The following is a 17,474-nucleotide window of genomic DNA, read 5'->3' on the forward strand; positions in this document are numbered from 1 at the left end:
TCTTATCATACCACTTAAAATGCTTTTGATATCTCACTCCTGTGCTACAATAACACCAGCTCTCCTGAGGCATGTGTACACTGCTGATTATCAGCATTCAGTTTCTCTTTGAGTGCCTTTCTTCCTGTTAAGCTTTTGTACATATAAGTATATAACAGACATAGTTTTAATTACTCTCAATCCGTCAACCTTAAAGCGCTGTACTTTCTTTCTTCTTCTTCTTTTTTTATAGCTGTATTAACGGAGCATCATTAGTTTTCTTCTGTACTCTCTACAATCAGCTATACAAGACGCTGACTTGGCATAGCAGAAAAAATATATAAGAAGGGACCATCTCGGAAAATTATTTTTGCCTAATTGTGGGAGCCTTTCAACTCTAGACAGGCTAATTATAAAATAATTGGTTATCTTATATTTTAATGCAGCTTCTGAAGGTTTTACATCTGTTCTTAAGGCTTCTTTTTCTTTTAATAATTTAAACTTTAATAGATTTAAAGTGCCTAAACAATCCATCAACCAAATGTCAAATTGCTTTCCTAACTCAAAACTTTACTTTGTCTTGCACATGGCATGGTTTTGGAAGTAAGCCAGAGCCTTAAAGCCTTTGTCTCATTGTGCCCCTCATTCTCTGAATATTTTGGCTTTTATTGGGGGTGATGACTCAAGACTGGCATCCAAATCTCTGATTGTAGTAAAGCTACACTGAGAATTTAAATAATGCAAGGGGAAAAACAGAAGCACGAGAAAACAGCTGTTTTTTGTTTTTTTTAATGTGTGTGTGGGAATTCTTGAGTCAGAAACCCACACTCAGCAAAAGACAGAGAGGCTGTCAAGGGCAGGGCAAGAGGGAGGGACAGTGAAGAAGAAGAGGGGGAGGAAGAAAGAAGGGGCTCACAGAGAGTGCACTGTTAGTGGACAGAAAAACAGACTGAGTGCTAACAGCCAGCGTAGGTAGAGCACCAAGCGAGGACTGCTGCTACAAGTCAGACCAGAGTGAAACAGTCGACAACAGAGAGGGAGATTCACACGTCCACGGAGAGCAGCGGAGTGTAGCAGAAGAGCATTGTGACTGTTTGGGCAACAGGAGCTCGTGGTAGCCAAGAAGAAGGCTGCCAAGCCTGAAGAGATGCTGTGAGGAACAGTGCCAAGTGATGGAGCTTGAAGCAGCCAGCAGGCAGGCGCGATTAGTCAGGTATATACAGCAATATGGCATCTTTATTAACATTTATGTCTCATGTAGTTCTAGATGGTTGCACAGTTAAACACTACACTTCTTAATCATTTATCTTTATTTAATCTTTGGTCAATAATGTGACAAATTGTGAGCAATAGTTGCTAAAGGTTAACAATACTGTGAAGCAGCTTTGTGGCTGATATTTATTATCTGTGGCTGAAACACTCAGTGGCCCCCTGAGGGACCTCTTTGAACCTGTGCTAAACTTTTCTGTAGTAACTCAGCAAGTTTTACTCTTATAAGCATCAACTTTATGGCTTCAACACCTTAAAATGTGCAGCAACCAGCAATCTCGTGTCCTCAGAAATGACAGCCCAGTTAAGAGTCGTGAGAGTGTCCTACGTCACTGCTTTGCTTATCAAGGTCAAACGTATTTTGATAGCTTTCGTTGGCTTTTAAAAGTATGAGAATGTGGGAGACATGCAAATGTTTTTGTTGATAGAGAGAGGGAGAGGATTATTTTCTGGGGCAATGTATTCAACATGGTCTGTGTCCAACTTCACATGATGCTTCAGAGTCCTCGGGCATCACAAAGCGCACTCTGTGTCGTGCACAGACCCACCGTTTGTCCTCCCCACCATCCCTCTTTAGCATTTTAAGTCTTCTCCTCTCTGAGGTGGTGACCCTCACTGATTAAAAAGGAGATTTTCCAAATATTTCACAACACCCACAGAACCCCCAGTGGCTATGAGGTTGTTGGTCTCTAACAAAGACGTGACTGAGTTCTCTCATTTACTCCATGCCGCGCTTGTAGGGAAATGTGGTTGATACCGGCAGAGCTTGTGGATACCAAATCATATCAAACATCTGGTTCATCCATGCAAGTGTTTGTGGTGGCTCAACGTGAGATGCTCCTCGTGATTTATTTTTTCATCTTCAAGTTCATCTGTATTAGTGTTTCACAAAGGTCACAAATGAGCCAAGAAGGCCGTAAAAATACATCTTTGATAAGGAAGCTTAAGCAGGTGTAACTCGAAATTTCAGTTTCTCCATTGGAGTTATTTTGCTGTCAAATATTTATGGACGAATGCAAATGCCTTACATAATATGCACACACAAAAGAAATGTAAGGAATATTTTTGTTGTAGTACATGAAGAAATATATAAATATATACTGCACACTAATAGTAAAAGAAACAGTAATAAGAAAGTAGTTTAACATAAAATACCAAATCCACTGATTGTTGTATATTGTCACATATAAACATGCAAAAATTTTATTTTCCCTTTTATATTTAATTTTTTATACTACTATAGCATTATTATTATTATTATTATTATTATTATTATTATACAAAGTAAACAACTTTTACTTTCCCACCACCATGCTCCTTTATTTGGGTTTTCTATTCTCAGCGATCCACACTGCAGTTATGCAGTTTGGACCAGATAGTGTCTCATACCAGCCCCGTCCCTGCTGCCAGATTGGTTTTCACACAGTCCCAGCCCCTCCCTACCACCACAGCGATGCAGCTGTCACCTGTCAGTTTGCATGGTGGGGATGCGCACCGGCCTGTTATGGCTCAGAATAGAATTGTGGGAGAGTTTTTCTGGAAGTATGGGGCAACCACACCAAGTCCTTGAGAGAATGAACAGTTGAGCAGGGAAAAATCTCAACTATATAGGAATGTGGCATTTGTTACGTCGGAGCTTACAGGGCTGCTGGTCAGTGGAGTGACTGACTGCTTCTACAGAGGGGGACACTGATTCAGATTGTACTGGTAAGCGGTTACATCTTAGCCATACCAGCTTCAAGTAGCTCATTTGAATATGTGGGCAGAGTCATCTTACAGCCATGTATCTTGGTATTCAGGGGGTCTATGTGGAACTTTATGGGGTTTTATTACTGTGTGACTATTTCCTTTTAACTGTTGTTTCCATCTTTTTCCTGTGGTCTGAACACATTTATTTGTCACCCTACAGAATGGATGACCACGACAGAGTAAGCCAAGCGTCCAGCGTGGCCACAATATCTTATTTTCCCGTGGTAAAGTTTTGTTTTCAAATTACAAGGCTCCCGTCTTTGTACACATGGGTGACCTAGTGTGATGCTGTTAATGCATAAGCACATGTGCACACAAATGTATTTTTCCCTGTTTTGGTAACAGGAAAGTGATGGGAAGGTGCAGACATTCGGGAAGAGGTGTCAGTCTGCCAAGAGAGATCCCAACTGCTCTGTGGTTATCAGAGGATGGCTCAACAAAAAAGTACTTTTGCATCATTTGCTTTCATGATCTACTTAAAAAGATCAACAACTTCACTGTTGCATGCGGAAGAGTGTGTGACTGAGTTTACTGAAGAGCAGAGCCTAATTGATCTTCCTCCCCCAGGATAGCTCTGGTTTGAAGCTTTGGAAAAGACGATGGTTCGTCCTCTCTAACTACTGTCTGTTTTACTATAAAGGTAAGAGATCGGCACTTTGTCTGGAGGAGAAATTCTATCATGTGTGGTGATGCATCCCTTCTTTTGTTCATGTCTCATCCATCCTCTTCTCAGACAGCAGAGAAGAATCTGTTCTGGGGAGCATCCCACTGCCAAGCTACAAAATCCTGTTCTGCACGCCGAGGGAATGCAAGAACAGAAAGTTCACCTTTAAGGTATTATTGTTAAACCAAGTCATTGCAAGGATGTAAGGCATTCTCCAATCATGCGTATGTGCATGCAATATTTAAGTGTATATGTAGATTAGGAAATGTGAATTTTTAATAATGAAAAAAACAATTTGTGAATAATATGTGTCAAACTAGGTAGTGCATCAGGGGATGCGCTCTTATTTCTTCAGTGCAGACACTCAGGAGGACATGTTGGGTTGGGTTCGAGCCCTCAGTCAGTCTGCTGCAATGGAGCCAGACAGCTCCATGAACAGGTTCAGTTCTATTCAAAATAGTCATGAGGTTTTACATTCGGTCGTTTTACACTATTTTGACTCATAAGCATTTTTCTGATGCTTTCAGGCGCTGCTCAAGTTATCACGACTTTACGCAGATAGGTGGCAGCAGTGAATCAGTGGACCTCCCTAAATCTCCCTCTGATGATGAGGGTCTATCCCAGAAACACAGGCACGTCAGCAGGACTCTGAGTGAACCGAGTAAGCTCAGTGGTGGAAGGATGGGGAGATCGCACTCAGAGCAGAGGGAGAGGCGGAGCATTCATCAAAGAAACAGCAGGTTGTCAAGTCGTCTGTGTGTGTGTGAATGGCATATCCAAGTGGTTTTCTTAAAAGCTGAAACAATAACTGCAAAGGCTGCTTTGTGCTGTTTCTGCTATATTCACAAACAGAACACCGAGCCCAGATTTAAGCAGAAGAAGAGCTTGTGGTCCAAACAAGGAGGAGGATTTTCTCCTGGGTCAAATCGCACCGTCACAAACAGATGTTATGGCAACAGGTTCTTTGACCTCCAGAGGTCAGCTGGGATCAAGACCACACACACCGATGGGAAGGGTTGACATACGACCCCATGATGACCCGATCATGCTGCCACATACTCTTTACTATGCACCTGCCTCACCGAATCTGGAGTTCAAATCCAATCCCAGCACTCCAGGCTCAGAAAGGTGGCAAAGTCTAAGCAAGGTTGGAACTTTCAAAAAAAGATCTTGATATTTAATTGTTTCATGAGAGTCAATCTGTATAAAACCTAATGCCAAAACTCATCTTATCTCAGAGAAATGGCCTCCAAACAGGGGGATTGGAAAGAAAGTATCCAAGTTGTATCACGCATTTTATCTAACTTGACTAATACAGTGTATTAAAAAGCATCAGCTTGAGTGGAATGGCCCTTTTAAAGCACAGTTTTGTGTTAACAGCTCATGTTTGTCAACCCTTTCTCTTTCCCTGTCTTTAGCCTGCCCCTGTATATGGTTCTGTTCATCATAGCAGTGGGCGAAGACCTTTAGGGAAGGTAAGCAATTAAAAAAATCTTTGTTGTTATTAGTAATGTTAAATTTAATTGAGTAAAATCTTCTGAAACAGATCATTAAAGTCACCAATAACAGTTTTTACTCTCTCTGCACAGTAGCACAGTGTTTGATATTGTGTTCTCTTTTCACATACATGCGGTCTCCTTTCTCAGAGTTACTCCACAGGGGCACATGCAGACTTACTGCCCCCTTTACCCCCCTCATCGAGAGCCTCACATTCTCCACACCCCCCACAACACCACCACCATCATCACCATCACCGCAGCCATTTATCTGTTTGTGTGCTACCGCCAGCTATGGTACAGCCCAGCCTGCTGAACTGTGCTGTATTCTTACAGCATTTTGTGTGGTACAACATGCTCAGTGGTGCTGTGGTGTCACGTGTCCTACCCCTTTATTTAAAAAAGAAAAGAAAGAAAACACTGTAGACTTTTTCTAAATGTATTAATACAGTTGTCCTGTGTATGTCATTGACTTGTTATATGTCTGTCACTGTCTTTTATTGTCACTAAGTCTGTTTTTTTTTGTTACTAACAAACTGTGTGTTTGTTATTATAATTGTGTTTTTCTGTTTTATTATGTATTTATACTGTTTTGTCTGCCAAGATTATGCTACATGTACTATAATGACTATTACATGAAGTTGGTGTTTGATCAGTAATCTAAAAATACATGTGTTTTAAGCATTTTCAACATTTCTGTCTCTGATTCATGGCAATTCATGCTATAAGCAGATGGTTGCAGTGTGCTAAAGCTTGTGCAGTGTTCTGCAGTGTTAAAACAACTGAGTTTTAACATTCAGGCAGTAACATTTAAGCATTAATCTACATGTTTCCCTTAATATGATTTAACATTAGCAAATTTTTTAAAATAAATTTAAAGAAAAATATTTTTTTATATATATATATATATATATATATATATATATATATATATATATATATAGTATATATATATGTGTGTGTCGTGTGTGTGTGTGTGTGTGTGTGTGGTGTGTGTGTGTAGTGTGTGTGTGTGTGTTGTGTGCATGGGTGCGTGCATGTGTGTTACATGATACTTGAAGGGTAGGGGAAGGAGAAATATTTTAAATCATTGTTAAATAAAAAAAAGTACTGTGAAACAAAAGGGTGACTATGATGATTTTCAGGCCCCAAAACCTGACCCGAGGGAAATGCCACCACTCCGGCCTCTTGAAAGTGATGCAGACGTGAGTGTTCATAATTTCAGCATTTGGGTCTTAACAGTCACCAGACCAGCGCAAACTGAAATCATTTGTTAGGTTTTTTTGTAGTCATGAGTTTGATTTTGTCTCCTCAGGCTGTGTTAACAAGGTTGTGTGGGTGTGACAAACTGCTGCAGTCTCTGTCTGTAGAATTGGCCCAGCTACAAATGGATAAGGTCGGAAATTCAAAAGATTTAATTCTATATAGACAATACATGACCCAAGCATTTAATCTAAAGACACACACACACACACACATATAAACTTAGCACAAACAGCAAGGAAACTTTTGTGTGGTCGAGTATTTGTTTGCTGTAAAAATGCTTCTTGGCAACAAGTCTTACACCATTTAATTCCCTTTAAATGGTGTAAGATTTGGAAGGAAAACGTATTCGTGGGTTGAGCAGCAGAGTTGAGTATGTGGATCGCACCCATAATTAACTTACCAAATCTTCTCTGCCAATCCCAAACAGCTGTTTCTGCTTTTGACTCTTGATTGGTGTCATTTATTGGATTAGATGATTGAAGCCTTAAAACAGAAGACATACTGGGCCTCAGTAGCATGTGGAAGAACCATACACAGCAACAACAGCCTGGTGCGTCCTTCTCGTGCTGCTCATCAGCTTTGTCACACACTGCTGTGGGATGGCATCCCATTCTTCAACAGCATTTGTTGCAAGTCAGTGGTGTGGCGTGATTGTGCTGATCACTCTGGCACGAATAGCACGCTCAAGCTGATACCACAAGTGTTCAGTGGGGTTGAGGTCAGGACTGCAAGCAGGCCATTCCATCCTACCCACTCCCAAATTCTGAAGGTTGTCTCTGATAAACCCCACTCTGTGGGGGGAAGCGTTGTCTTCTTGGAGGATAGAGTTCGGTCCAGGACTGTGGAGATGTGTGACTGCCCGTGGTTGCAGAATCTCATCTTGATATTTCTCTGACTTTAGTTTGCCTCCAATGATGGCATGCCTTGTTTTTTCAGTTGCCTCCACCAAAAGCCATTACCCTATCAGTGCAGCAATCAGCATAGCGTTGTCCACATCTTCTCCACACTTTGGTCTTACAATCCACCTGCTGTAGGCAAAATCTTGACTCATCGCTTAGCGCAAACAGGCCTGGCAGTGAAGTGCAGTCCTGGCAAGCCTCCTGGCAGCCCTATGAGACCAGGGATTGGTTGTATGTAGGCTGTTCTGCATTGTCTGGGCGGAGAGTAGTCAGGCATACTGTCCTGCAAACCCTGACTATAAATTTGTAGAAGACTATCTATGGTGCTGACAACATGAGGAAATGGTCTTCTTGTGGTGAACTTCTTGGTCCTGTCTCTAGCATCCACTGTTATATGGAACTTGGCCTTCAATTTGGAGACGATACTGGGATTCACTCCAAATAATGCTGCAGCTTGGTTTTGCAGAACACTAGCTTGAAATTGCCCTATGGCACAGGCTCTATCTAGCTTAGAGCAGACACTAACTGACTGCTGTAGCAGGGTCCCCGCTCACAGGTGCAACCCACCTACTCTACCTACAAATGGATTTTCCTTGTAAATATGGCACCATTTAAAGGGAAATAAACACGCTCTACAAAGGAATAAGATTTATTGGCAAGAAGCACTATTACAACCAACTAATAATCAACCAAACACCTATTTCTTTACTTTTGGTTCCACTCAACTAATAGAATTTTAAAAAAAAAAAACATATAGGTTCACTCCCAGTACATTTATTTATTAGGACCCTGTGACTTTTTAAGAACAATTATTACAGAAAAAATAGGATAGTCGTAAGAAAAGTTACTGAACTTATTGAGTAATTAAAACATTTGTGCAATTAAGCTATGAGAAGTACAGCCAGATTTTGTTTATGTTTATTTAGAACTTTACACACATATAAAGTTCTTTTCCTCACATCTGCGTGTGTTTCAGGACAATGTCCAGTGTGCTTTGGAAGTTTCCAGACTGCAGCTAGAAGAGTGGAAGAGCCATGGACCCCAGGCCCACGAGGAAGCGCTGACCGAGAAGGCTTTGTTACAAGAGGAGTTGGTGACAGTCCGGGCCAGAATGTGTGACGTATCACTGGTGTGTAAAAAAACAAAAAACAAAAACCCTCATATTAGATTACAATAATATTTCTTCACTGATGCTGAATCATCCACTATGGGTTATTGAACTAATCCTCTGATATTTTCTTTATATTCAGGAAATAGAGCGGGTTTGGTGCCAGTATGAGAGGATGGAGAGTGAACTGTCTGTTGTCCGTTCTCAACTTCAGCACATCTGTAACTTTGGAATGCCACAAGTAATTTTACACTACAAACCAAATAGTTTTTGCCTGATAAGACCCATGGCCTCCCAAAGAAACTTTGTTAAAGTGTGCACAACATCTATTGAAAAGTTTGCCTCAAATTTGATGATCCTCATGTGGGGAGTGGGGCTCAAAATGTGAAACTCTCTTATATTTTGATGTTCTATGTGGATCATGTCCATGTTCTACCCAATCAGGAGCAATCTCAGGCTCAGAGAGAGCTGTGGATGATGGAGGACATACTCGATGGACTAAAATCCAATCGGAGTCACTTCCGCTACCTGCTGGGGATACAGAGACATCACTGTGAGCATCAGCTAGACATCCTACTGTAATATTCAGACTCTTACTGCACAACTTTGCTTTCAGCCATTTATAACTGAATCTTTGCATTTCTGAACAATAACAGCACATTAAATGTGACATTTAAATGAAAAAAAGGTTATCAACAACACCAGCTCATTACACTGTCTGAGCTACAGACAACCCTTAAACTCATGTACTCAATAATACAAATGATTGAAATACCATGTTTTAAAGCAAGACACGTGATGTTGTTATTCAGCGCAGATCAGTGCCACATAGCTAATTATAATAATAATTGCTCCTGGCTGCCACTTGGGGCCACCAGTGTATACAGCAGTTTCCTGATGTAACCTTGATACTGCACATGGAACCTGACAATAACCTGACAATGAGCAGAGTCAACACTGTGACCTTTTCTGTCTCTCCCTCAGTGTTTCAGTCCACAGCTCCGCATCCTGGATCCCCTGGCTCTCCCACAGAGTGTCTTCCAGTGGTATGACACTTGTCCATTGTTCATTTGTCAGTGGCCCCTGACATTTGCGCTCTGCTTATGAACAAGCAGGGAATTGTTGTCCATTCAAGTCATTTTGCTGGCTTGCTGGCTACATGATGTTTTTTGGCTTTGCAGCATTTGATTTTAGTTATTGATAATATTCATCGTGTAAGGCTAGTTGTTAGAGAGTAAAAACAGAACAGCAAGATTTGCACAGAGCAGCATTCATTTATATGACTATGTCTGGCAGAGATAAATTGGCTTTTCCATAATAGTTCCACAGTGTTCATCACATTCCTATGATCCCTGCAGGACGTGGAAGAGGAGCCGCCAGTCCGCCCACCGTTACCCCAGGAGCTACAAGAAAGCCAGAGCAGGAACATGAGCCATGGATGGGCAGAGTCCCCATATGAGGTAGGCAATTTTTTAAAATCCGCCAGAAAAGACATTCAAGTTTGGTAATATTTTCATGGATGTTTCTGATATTTCTATGCTTATGTTTCAGGCAATCTACAGCCACACTGTTGATCCTGTACACAGAAGAGGAAACAGCCAGCCTGCCCTCCTTAATGTGAAAGCACATAGAGATCCCTCCGGTTGGCACAAATATGCTCACTACAGAAATAGGCTGATATTAATACACTGTGCTGTATATTAATTTTTTCTGTCATATCTATTATTAATAGCTTTAGTAGGTGTTCTATGCATAATGCTAAATTATCCCACAGTGGCTTTCTACCCTTACATTTCTTTATACCCATCCTTTTTCCACTTTCCTCTATTTTCATCTCATTTTTAGACTCTCAGTCTGGTTCAAAGTGGATCCCACCAGACACAACCAACCAATCGACCAAGGTTTGATTCTTCATAATTTCCTGTGTGTTGGCATGTGGTGTGATCCAAAATGCTCCAAATATAGAAGCAGTCAAAGCTGATATTTCCTCATTGCAATCACAGCCAAATTCTAATTCTTTGATTCTCTCATCCTCATTGCAATTAGGGCATGTTGCAGTACCTGTTCTAGACGAGAGGGGGAGGTAGAAGCTCATGTCTCAATGCAGTAGCTCAGCTCAACTGTAGCCACCAACCCCCTCTTTCTCACCTGCACAAATGCATATATATAAATATAACAGTATATATAGACAGGCATAGCGAGCAAATATCCATCATAATTTCACACACACAGATTCTTCTGCACAAACAGATTCAAACATAAAGCTATTTTAATCATCTTTATAATGGCTGACAGGGTTTCTCGCTTTATGAATCTTTGAACTGCAGTCATCATAAATGACTCATATTCTAAACAGCCCATGTTTTTTTCTAGAAGCTGAAGATGAAGATGAGTGAAGAAGAGCAGATTGAGAGAATGAAGAGAAATCAGGAGAGGGTGACTAATAGGAAAAAACCTCCTGTTCCTGCTCCAGGTGCCCAGACTCAGGGTCAAAGTTCAGAGCCAAAAGCAGAGGTTTGCCAAGTAATGAATGAATGAATGAATGACTATATTGTGTTGTATATATATTTACTTTTCTTACTTGGTATTCTCTCAGGCCCCTTTTCCCTTAAGGGTGACGCGAGTGGTTACAGCTGTACTACCGTCTTCGCTTGTGGCCAGGCGAGTTTCTGTCGAGGATCCTCCTGCTGAGCTTGATACTCCACTGGCTGAGCAGATCCCATCTGAGAAACAGCTAAATCTGGCTGAACAGGGTAAAAAACTGTTAAGCAAACCACCCAGGAGGCCCTTGTTGGAGAATCCTGATCAAAACTGGTCCTCAGCAGAGATGGACCAGGATCAGCCCATTAAGAAGACATACAAAGATCAGCATCAAGGAGCATCCAGGACCTCCACGAAAGAGTTACGTTCAGAAGTGAGCAGAACTGAGAGTTTAGAGACGTCAAGCAATCAAATTCGAGATGACGCCGGTTTAGAAAATGGAAGAGCAAGCTCAAATATAAGGGTAAGAAGAAGACAACATTAAGATTCATATGATTAATAAACTAAAAGGATACAATACGATAAATCCATCACATTTTATTTCATATCAGATTGCAGATTAATTTGACTCAGTCTGAATGAGCTCTAATGTGCTGTTGACAGTAGATTTATCTCCTCTGTCGGGATGTATGACAATTGCACATAAACCATTTTTCCTTTTGTTTTTTGTAAATATGCTTTATTTTTTACTTTTTATTTTACTTTCTTGAACTTAATATGTGAACATTGCGTTAAAGTTTAATGCGGATATAAAGCTTGTTTAAACAAACAGCTGGAGATTCTAGATGAAGCAAGAGGCCTTGTATCAGTGTCTGTACAGTAATTCTGAACTACAGTTAATTCAGTATCACTTTTATAAGTGACTCAAAGCCTAATAAAATGTTAAAGCTGTATTTGAGTTGTTATAGAAGGCCTGATGTGACAGATATGTTAATATCATTGCATCAGTTGTGTCATTCAGCAGTATTTATCAATACTGCATAGAAAATTATAAATGGCGCTCTTACAATTATTCTTTTAGTTAAAGTTATTGTTATATGTGCATTTTAATATAAATCCATCTCAACAGAAAGTGGAGCAGTCTACTGCCCTTCTGACCTCAAACATGGACTATGACCTCTGTCTGACCCATGAACAGCGAGAGGCCAAGCTCCGGCGAGTGGAACGAATACGAGAGAGAGTCATAAGAAGGTGTGTGTGTGGGGGGGGGGCTGTTTTCTTTTTTACACAGTGTAAATGTTCTTTATATTGATGAAAGTCTCAGCAAATTGGCTGTTGTCTGTCTATCAGCGCAGTCAGAGAGAGTGCCACTACACACGGTCAGCTCTCGGTTATGGGAAAGGAGAAGGAAGTTCACCATGTTCCCTCTGATGCAGCGAGAAAACAAAGATTGAAAGAAGGTACTTACTAATTTAGCAATACAGTATTGATTTATATAGATTTACTAACATTATATAGTAGTTGAGTTAATAATTAACTTGTCACTTAGGACACTTGGCATTATTAACAATTAAAGATCACTGAATGTATATAAAAGACAGACATGGACTAGGAGTCTGAAATTGACTGGAAGCATTATTTTTTATATCCAGCAGGGGGCAACACTTATGGATTCAAAAATAGATTCTATTGAACTCAATTTCACTCATTTTATGACTTCAATCAGCATTTTCCTAATAAGTTTATGTTTTTGATTGCCAGCTTTATGGCAGTTTTAAACAAAAAGATGTTAATTTTGTAAATTGTTGTGACATTCAGAGGAAAGAAGAAAAACATTAGTAAGGCCCTTGGCTACCTTGTTGCTATTGTATAAGACCGTGGATAATCTGATATCCCCATGTTGGTCTTGTTCCTACATCATAACAATGTCGGTCCAGGATGAACATTGCAGCTGAACAATCTCATTGTCTAAGCAGTCTGTTCACATTAGCTAAGAAGTTAGCTAATGCTATTAAAAACTATCACTAGCAAACCAACACAAGTAAGCTAAAGTTGCTTAACAGCAAGCCTAACTTGATTCTATGTCTGTTATATTGCACAAATTAATTAAGGAAACACTTGTAATGTCTACTATTTGTTTTACATAAACATTTTTTTCTTATTCCAAAACTATGATATTACAACAATGTGATTGGTTAGTTGCAATGTTGGTCCTGGGCCAACATTATAATGATGATACAGCAGCTGAACTTACAGCTTTTAACAGTAGTCCACTAGCCAGTGGGTGGCACCATGGTGGCTACGTCAAACTTTTATGATGGTTTCTATATTAGTAGAAGTGCTAACTGCTAACTATTGCACCTGACAGATTAAATCATCTGTGTTTTCAGGCCATGATGGCCATGGAAGCTGTGGGGATAACTTAAGAAGTTCTGGAGAGCTTCAGCTTTCAAGTGCAATATCTGAGGATAAAGAGGAAGAACACCAGCAACTTAATAATCAGGCCAAGTTAGAGAACAGAACACAGCACAGCGGGAGACCGGGGGTTGCCAAAAGTAAGATCAAACGTCCAGCTTCACCCTATCATATATCATCCATGACTGTTTATCCGAAAGATGGAGGGAAGAGATTCATAGGTCTCAAAGATGATGAACAGAAAAAGGTTGAAGACAATCCTGATGGTGATGATAATGAAAGTGATTCTAAGGCCTCTGATCTGAGAGCCAAATGGTTCCTTTCCACAAACCAGTGGAAAGGATTCATACCTCTACAGATCCCTGCCACAGAAACACTGTGTAATGAGGAGGCAGCAGACAACCAGGCAGCTTCATCTGATGGCATTACTGATTCAAATGAAATGTTATCAGCAGTGAGCGAGAGCTTAGAGAAGATGAAAGAGAACCATTCACTCTTCTATAAGATTGCATGTGACATCAGTATTTCAGATTCAGACATAACAAAGAACGATGGGAATTCATGTGCTCAAACATCATCTGGGCCAGAAGATAAAGACCCACTGTTGATCACTGAGTCTGTGCCAGCCGATGCTGCCAGTAATGTTGGCCCTTCATCTGACCAAGAGAATAAGGATGTCACTCAGCCTGTGTCATTAAATGGTAATGAAAGTAGTGGGACAGCTGCTTCCAAACCTCGAGATTCAACAGTGGACCTTCAGGAAAAAGCAACAAAAGATGCTTCTGTTTTTGAAAAGAGCGCTGCAGATGAATGTGAGCACAACTCAAGGTCAGAAAGCCAGCTGAAAGTTAAAGAAACTACTGGCAGAGTTTGCATTGGGGACACTGATCCCAAACAGACACTGGATGGAAGTGCAAGTCAGACAAGAGAGGAACGTAGTAGAGCGAAAGAGTCAGGGGACAGGAAGTTTGGGCGAGTGAGATCGGAAGAACTGAAAAAGTCTGCTAGTTTATGCGACGAGAAAAATGAGAATGTCCCAGAACAAGGCAACAAAAGCTCTGCTGCTCTATCCAGCTCTGTGCATGAAGCCGGACGTGTGATTCGGAGTGCTTCTTTCGGAAAGGCGAGAGTAACAGTATTAAGGACAAGTTTATAAAAGAAAGCACAGAGACGGCTTAAGGAGCTTAAGTGAACAAACTCAAGAAGGACAAGAACACAGTTTAGAGTGACTGCAGTGAAAAATGTTAGAAGAATTCAACTGACTGAAGGAGTCTGGACCTAATTTTAAATTACAAATTGTATAATGGGAACATATAGTATCAGAAACACCTTTAATATTTGGTAAGTTTAAACATTTCCACTATCTACTGTTGAACATTTATGCAAATGCAATGGAAAGTCTTAATATTTCATCATAACAAAAACTATGTACTGTATGGAAATAAAGTATTGTTCATGCAGTGGAAAAAACCAAATACCTTCTCTATAGCCGCTGTCGATACACGCTCTGTGTTTGAGGCTAACATGATCATTCCTCTCAAAATATGCATTCAACATAGCGCAGGAGTCATAGCTAATGGCTGCTCATGATTGGTAACCCTTTTATTGTTCCTGCTGCAAAATGTGTTGTTGTTTTTTGTATCTCAGATATCCTGATTAATAAAAATGCTGTGTGCCACGTCGAGACCCAGACTCGAGCTTTGTATGTGCCAGAATCACATTTATGTTTTGCTCTCATTTCAGCCCTTTTTTTCCCACCCACTGAAGGTCCCCGCGGTGTTTAGGTGCTTTTCTCTGAGGAGACCTGATGCAGAATTACACGGGGTTGCTGAAAAAGCCTTTGTCACTTTAAATCCTTGCCATGTCTCAGTCGATGACATCATTGTCTGAGAACACATTACATCACCACTTCCCAGGCTCTCTCTCTTAAAGACAGCACCACCTTATGTTTACTGAGCCACACACATATACACACACATGCAGACATACACTGAGAGAGAGACCCACTGATCTGTTTACAAATGTGATATCAATATCAGCACGCATACTAATAACAGTGAGCATACACACTATGTATGGGCTGGTGAATTAATTTGGTGTAAATGGTAAATTAGGAACAGTAATCGTAAATATAGCTTGTTTCTAACAGGGCTATTCACTTTAAACATATTCCTGCAGTCATTAAATATCATTGGCATGCATTCCAGACACCATTACAGGCTGTTAAATGCAGTCCTGAATACATTTAAAGGAGGAACCAGTAAGTTCTGATATAGGCTACAGTATTTATTGTGTGTTTGCAGCATAAAGTGAAAAAAGGTGGTGCATAATATAGACATAATTGTGACTTTTAGAGGCTTCTTCCGTAACAATCACAGCATATGCAGACATATTTAACAGTTAGCAACACATAGTTTTGAGATATATGTTAAACATTCACGTGACTTTTTCTAATGAGCTGAAGTTGGACATCCCACAGCTTGCTTTTGCAGAATCATTTATATGCATATATATAACTGCCTTCTATTTAACTGGTGACTCTGTGGGCAGACTGCAGCCCAGAAACACGGGCAGAATTCGCTAGTGTCAAGAAAAATGTCAGCTGGTTATTTGCTCTTCTCTGATATACATACACACTGTATAATTAATCAGGTGTGTGGCCGGCCCGGGAGTGCGCGTGAGTGCGCGGCGCGCGCGTAAATCAGAGAGATGCGGAGAATGCTGAGAGAATGTTTCTTTAAGACCCATTACCTTCCAATCCGACAGAAGGGGGGTCTGTGGTAAGGTGGCGTATCGTCTCTCTCCGCGTCCCCTTCCTCGCCGCTTAGCTACATGTGGGCAGGGAGAGACGGGGGAAAGGAAATAATAATAATAATAATAAAACATACACTAAGCTTTATTTCGGCTCTGGGTGAGGGCACGCACGCCGAGGCGGGATCCGCGGGGGATGGATCTAAGGAATATTTAACATCAAACATGGACACTACAGGCTCCCCCCTGATGACTGTGGTAAGGATGGAACTTCACACCGCCCCATCGCAACCCAATTTCAACTGAGAGGGATAACAGTGTTCGTCGAAAGACGCAGAAGAGGAGAGGGGAGAAAAAGGCATGCATGTACTAATATATCGGTGGATGCAGTGAGCGCGTGCAAGCGTGTGATAACAAGTAGGATGCCTTGCATTGTGTTGTCACGGATCGAAAGGGGGTGCTTTACATGTGTTTGTGTGTGAGTGTGCGTTTGTTTGCGTGTGTGCTGGTTGGGGGTGGGGGGCATGGTTGTATTTGCTAAAAGCACGGGCAGTTATTAGATAGACTATGCAACGCGGTATGTCGCTGTCGGGCATTGACAGGTGTGTTGGCAGCACACGCCAAGATTTATTTAGGGCGCGCTTGCTCGCTCCCGTTTGCATACAGTTAGGTGAGGCGATAGCTACTTGCGAGGGAGAGAGAGCGAGATGGGGTCCTCATAAGATGATAAGATGCCACTGTATATTGGCCTGCTATGTTTTGCTTGTAATTAATCATGGCTGCAACTAAGCTCTTTGCCGTTGGGAGCTTTGTAGTCAAACCACCCAGCTCCTCTCACTGCCTTATGGCTTTATAACTCCATAATGGTTGAGAAAAAAATTGGTCTGAAAATGTGCATTGAGTATTTATTTATTTATTTGGTAGGGGGACATAGTCCACAGTTTTAGTCGACCAGGATCTCTGTGGAGCAGGCATGGATTTATCTTCCTCCCAATCTGCTTTGATGGCCATTTTAACAGCCGAAGTGACAGATCTGAGAGCTGCAATACACAACTGCCCTTTTTTTTACTATAAGAATGTAGATGTGCGCGTGTGCGTTCGTGCGCCCATCATCAGATGGTCTTTCCTGCATACATTCAGAAATGGAGGTGCAGGCTGGCTACAGCTTGGTCGACCTGTCAGTTTCCCCCTTTAGCCTGGTGTGCAGTGTGAATGCCACTGCAAATGAAAGCATGCTGGTTCGGATCCCGGTGTTTCCATTCCTCCACCCAAGCTGCCGACAATCATTTATCGATTCCAGTGATGCGTCTCTTGCCCAGGGGTACCGTTAAAAGGGGAAGAGTGGGGTAGGCGTCCATTATTAGTGGCTATGCTCTGCTTTTAATGGAAATGCAAAT

General features: G+C 41.1%; 1 protein-coding gene across 5 annotated transcripts; it reads left to right on the plus strand.

Annotated features, from left to right (window-relative positions):
* Window positions 1–690: 690 nt before the first annotated feature.
* On the plus strand, window positions 691–16,207 carry si:ch211-234p6.5 (pleckstrin homology domain-containing family A member 4). Of its 5 annotated transcripts, none has more exons than XM_005935497.3 (24): window positions 691–1,192; window positions 3,158–3,221; window positions 3,343–3,441; window positions 3,565–3,637; window positions 3,731–3,831; window positions 3,982–4,100; window positions 4,189–4,401; window positions 4,514–4,808; window positions 5,080–5,136; window positions 5,308–5,454; window positions 6,303–6,362; window positions 6,473–6,553; window positions 8,299–8,451; window positions 8,573–8,671; window positions 8,875–8,983; window positions 9,415–9,476; window positions 9,789–9,890; window positions 9,982–10,072; window positions 10,276–10,331; window positions 10,804–10,944; window positions 11,027–11,434; window positions 12,041–12,162; window positions 12,262–12,371; window positions 13,302–16,207. In XM_005935497.3, the coding sequence occupies exons 1-24, from the start codon at window positions 1,152–1,154 to the stop codon at window positions 14,480–14,482; spliced, it is 3,984 nt and encodes a 1,327-aa protein (XP_005935559.1). In that variant the 5' UTR covers window positions 691–1,151; the 3' UTR covers window positions 14,483–16,207. The 5 variants fall into 5 exon arrangements, with proteins under 5 accessions (XP_005935559.1, XP_014193374.1, XP_014193373.1 ...); XM_014337888.2 differs by having other exon boundaries at window positions 12,267–12,371; window positions 13,302–13,438; XM_005935498.3 differs by lacking the exon at window positions 691–1,192 and adding an exon at window positions 2,527–2,955.
* Window positions 16,208–17,474: the final 1,267 nt, after the last annotated feature.

Source organism: Haplochromis burtoni, unplaced genomic scaffold (assembly GCF_018398535.1).
Source record: "Haplochromis burtoni strain Fernald_Lab_line unplaced genomic scaffold, NCSU_Asbu1 Contig_192, whole genome shotgun sequence".
Taxonomy (NCBI): domain Eukaryota; kingdom Metazoa; phylum Chordata; class Actinopteri; order Cichliformes; family Cichlidae; genus Haplochromis; species Haplochromis burtoni.